Source organism: Condylostylus longicornis, unplaced genomic scaffold (genome assembly GCF_029603195.1).
Source record: "Condylostylus longicornis isolate FDR11 unplaced genomic scaffold, ASM2960319v2 ptg000038l, whole genome shotgun sequence".
In the NCBI taxonomy this organism is placed as follows: Eukaryota; Metazoa; Arthropoda; class Insecta; order Diptera; family Dolichopodidae; genus Condylostylus; species Condylostylus longicornis.
This window is the reverse complement of record NW_026578007.1, coordinates 10,264,874-10,269,333: the sequence shown is the minus strand read 5'-3', so window position 1 is coordinate 10,269,333 and position 4,460 is coordinate 10,264,874. Positions and strand designations below refer to the sequence as shown.

The 4,460-nt window shown below is 27.9% G+C and overlaps 1 protein-coding gene across 1 annotated transcript; it reads right to left on the bottom strand.

Moving 5' to 3' along the window:
• Positions 1 to 861: 861 nt before the first annotated feature.
• Positions 862 to 3,572, bottom strand: LOC129609285 (mannan-binding lectin serine protease 1-like). The gene is made up of 3 exons (XM_055521218.1): positions 2,775 to 3,572; positions 2,129 to 2,707; positions 862 to 1,682 (listed from the first exon to the last, which is right to left on the bottom strand). The coding sequence occupies exons 1-3, from the start codon at positions 3,518 to 3,520 to the stop codon at positions 1,115 to 1,117; spliced, it is 1,893 nt and encodes a 630-aa protein (XP_055377193.1). The 5' UTR covers positions 3,521 to 3,572; the 3' UTR covers positions 862 to 1,114.
• Positions 3,573 to 4,460: the final 888 nt, after the last annotated feature.

The following is a 4,460-nucleotide window of genomic DNA, read 5'->3' as shown; positions in this document are numbered from 1 at the left end:
AAATAGCGCTTGATTGTGGGCAGTCCCATTTAAATATGTACGTGTATTCTATACGTGTATTTTATTGTGACATTTCGCTATGAAAAATCTCTCTTATTCTATTTTCAACAAAACATAAATGGTCTTTACAAGGCTACAGCGAAATATTATGAATTTATTTACAGTTAATCTGCTATGACACTTGAAAAATAAATCTAACGCGTTCTTAGTTTTCATTATAATATTTTGTTAATTTTATTTTGCTTTAGTTTCTGGTTTGTTCTTACAATTGAATTTTTATTATTTAGGATGTTATAAATTTTAAAAGACGAAAAACAAGATCGAGTGAAACGAAATTTTACATATTTTCGATGATTCAAAGTTCTAATAATCCCCTAAAAGAAGACACCCTGTGTTTAAATTTAGTTAGGAAAAAAACAGTAGTAAGAATTTTCACTTTATATTATGAAAATTAGAAAATTTCGCTTTCTTTTTCATACTACATCTGCTTTGAAAAACAAAAGTATTCCTTTGCAAAATATAAAGAAAATAACGAAAAGAAAACAGACAGCCATCTTTGTTATTGTTATTGCAAGTAATGAGCTAAATTGAACTAAAAGAATAGGGAAATGAGATGAAATGAGAGTCTAATAACCTAATTTTTGTTTTGGGCACATGTTGAATTTGAGAATAAAAGCAATTGTATAAATTTTTGATTATTTTTAAATAAAAATGAAAAAAAAGAATACTGCAGATGGCCGCTTTAAATTTCTTCAATTCTTTTTTTATAATCTTTAATATATTTTTTAAATTTATACACAACCTTCTTTCTTAATCTAGTCCTTTGAAAAATAAAAATATTACATATCTTTTGTCCTGCAATTTAATCCTTAATTTTATACAAAGAAAAAATATTTATTTAGAATACTATTTTTACTTAAACATTAAATAAAATTTTATGACTTGATAGTGCAGTTGTACGTCGTCTGATTACACAACGGAAAGCATTAAGACTGCTCTTCACTGAGACTATTTTTTAATGTTACAAATAAATTTCCATGATTCTACCAGATTTACTATAATTTTTTTATGGGAATGCCAGTTCCGCATGGTTTTAGTAGTATAAAGGATGTTATTATAGAACAGTTGAGGTATTCGAATTCTTCGATCTTTCTTTTAGGTTTTCGTAACGTTCATATGTGTTACGATTTCTGCCAATCGCAATACTTTTTTTGATAAAGTCTTCATAAATTAAAATATTTGTAAAAACTGTCGTAAAACCATTTGAGCAAAAATTTTTACTATTAAGACCGATACTGACGACACCAAGTAAAAAGTATCGATCTTTACCATCAATACTCTTTTTTATAACATATCCACCACCACTATCTCCTCTACAAGCTGCTGAACCATTCTCATTTATAGCGCAGAATTTCTCATTTGTAACTTCAGATTTATCAGTTGGACCAACTACTTGTTTACATCTAATATTAGTTAAAGTTGTTAAATTAGTTGTTAATAATTCATTACTTTCCTCGTCAGTAGCTGATCGTGCACCCCATCCAACAATAGAACCTTCCAAATCACCAGGAATTGTATGTGAACTAAAGTCAATACAAACTGGTTTAATATTTGCCGTATAGTTCATATGTTTATCAAGTATTAAAACTGCTATATCATTTCGTATTGGAAAGGATTCAAAACTAAAATTAAATTTAAGAATTAAAAAACTTAATTAAAATTATGAAATAAACAACGCAAATATTAAAAACCTGCTTAAGTTATATTAACGAATATAGATTCTGTTTATATTGGGCTCGTTCCTTTTAATAGTATATAGCAATCCAATCCACTTCCGTAATATTGGTAACAAATTTGTAGATGGTTAATATTGTTTATATAGTTTAACGCATTCCTCTACAATTCTCTTTTACATAACATAATGCATATTATACACTTAGAGTTTGATACATTTGGAGTGTTGGGTACTATCAAAAGGAACAAGTGCACTACAACAAAATCTAACTTTTAGCTGTATGCTTTATGATATTTTCTTTGTCCAAGTTGTTTCTGTTCAAATTGTCTATCCAATTGTTTACTTTAGAAAAAAAAATAATTCCGCTTACTAACAATTTTAATTTGAACTTACTTTTCAGGAATATGAATGGCGTAGACGCTTGAGTATTGCTCAGATTCTTCTAATGTTTCGTATCGACGATAAAATTTACCAGCACCAATTATATAACTTGAAGCATTATTAATTTTATCGGTGCCACGATTATAAAAACAATGAGCAGCTGACAAAATTATATTCGAATGAATTATATTGCCACCACATATTTGTTGAATAGTTTGTTTCTTCGTGTTATTTAAATAAATAGCAACATGCCACGGAGCAAATCCATTATGGGTTTCAGAACCACCAAATATTAATTCAGTTTGTCTTGGTCGATATTTTCTGTCTACTTCTCCACATACTAAAGTACAACCATCATTCTCTTCTAATTTAGGAACCCAATTATCCAACAATGTACAAGTTGTTATAAAATCTTTATTATTATTAGTGTTCTGTTGATAACCAATTTGACATCGTACTAATGCACGATATGCTACAACTCCACATTCACTTTGTTCATTATTAAATCTAAAACACGCTACTTCCATTTCAGTTTTATTTACTTGGGGTACATAGCAATGAACTTCATAAATTGGTAATAAATCTGAAATCCTGCAAATAAAATAAATATTCTGTGTTAAAATCTGAATTTAAAAGTATTTAGAATTCAATCAAGTACCAACGTTTTCCAAACTGTAACAGTTTTAAAGTTCCTTTATCTTCTTCTGAATATATTCTATCACAAGCAGGTAATGTAACATCATCAAATTGAATATATTCCTTCTGATCTATATAAATAACAGTAGTTGTATTAGCAATTTCTTCTGTGGTTAGCCCCGGAATCGTAACAAAAAGATCTTTATTATTAAAATAAGTTTTAAAAATTGGAACATATTTTTTAGGTTTTTTATACTTTAATCTTGGAATTCGTATTTCAAGGTTAACTGCAGAAAATTCAGGAAGGCTAGGATCAAAGTATTCTCTTTTTGTCAAAATTTGCCTTTCTGCTAAAATTACTCCAGGATAAAAATTTTTTATAGTTGAATTCGGATAAAATTCAATTACTTCAGCATACCATGGAGGATATTCTGTATCAGGATGATTAATTAAATTAAATGATATATTGCTATCATCACATTCTGGTCTACATCTAAAAATTTTATCACTCCATTCACCATTATCTTGGCAATCAATAGTCAATAATGGAATATTTTTATAATTATGATATTTATTTGAACATCTAACGTATGCTCTCTTCACTGGAAATGGTTTTCCTAAACATGATGTTGAAACATCATTGTCAGCTTCACAAAATACCTTGTTTTCAATAAATTTAAAACTATGAACATTACATGACTGTGCATTTAATATGTCAATTTTAATTAACAAAAATATAAAATAACAAAAGAATTTATCTAATCTCATTCCTTTTAACTCAAACCTACTAATAATGACGAATAATAATTCGGAAATAGAAATTTAATTTATGCGACTACCACATTCGTCATGTTACTGATTAATATAGAAAATTAATAAAATATTTTTGCCATTTCCAATCTGTTGGAAATAAAAAATAATTCTACATTCGAAACAAACGAAACCACAAAAAAAAAACAAAAAAAAATTAATAAAAGTGTTCAATTGCCCAGTGTTGTTAATATCAAATTTTTTTTTCAGTAGCTTTTTGTCTTAAAAAAGGTAATATGGAGAGCTTTGGCGTAGTAATTTGGGGTTATCATTAACATCAAACAAGTAGTAAGGCATGTGACTAGATAGATGCGTAGCGGGAAGTGCTTGCGTAAAATTTTTTTTATATCCGTGCATGTTAAATCAAATCAGCCAAATGAGCTACGCGCCTACGCAACGTATTGGTATTTTCGACTTTGGCAACGGTAGATATATATTGATTGTTTTATTATTCTAATGTCAAATGGATCTGGTTACTCTCAATTCACATATTGCGTAAAGCGCGAATTTAAACATTAACAATATAAATTTCTTTTGGAAAATAATTTTTAATTTTAGAAAAATGAAATGGCATTTTCATAAACCAATGCTAATAATGCTAATAATTTGTACTAAACAAAGGCAAAAAAGTAGTGAAAATAGCTTTGCAGTAGTATAGTAGCATAGAATACCAAAATGTAGTAAAATACTACAATTGTATTAAAATTAACAACATTGAGTTCAATCAGGTTTTGTTTCGTTCTTGTTCGGCTTTGCGATTATAGTTCATTTGATTGACCTTGTTTTGTTAATAAATTTTTGAAAATTTTTTGATAACTTTTCTAATCCTGGTTCTTAAAGCTAGGTTTTACTAATGTATAGGTGCTTACTAATACATAATAATTGTTTTTGTTCACAT

What these genes read in the sequence shown, in the direction of transcription:
- LOC129609285 (XM_055521218.1), bottom strand. Translation starts at nt 3,520, where the DNA reads ATGAGATTAGATAAATTCTTTTGTTATTTTATATTTTTGTTAATTAAA. An exon ending in TTACAGTTTGGAAAACGTTG is followed by an intron (nt 2,708 to 2,774) that starts GTACTTGATTGA and finishes TTTTATTTGCAG; the next exon opens with GATTTCAGATTTATTACCAA. An exon ending in GCCATTCATATTCCTGAAAA is followed by an intron (nt 1,683 to 2,128) that starts GTAAGTTCAAAT and finishes ATTTAATTTTAG; the next exon opens with TTTTGAATCCTTTCCAATAC.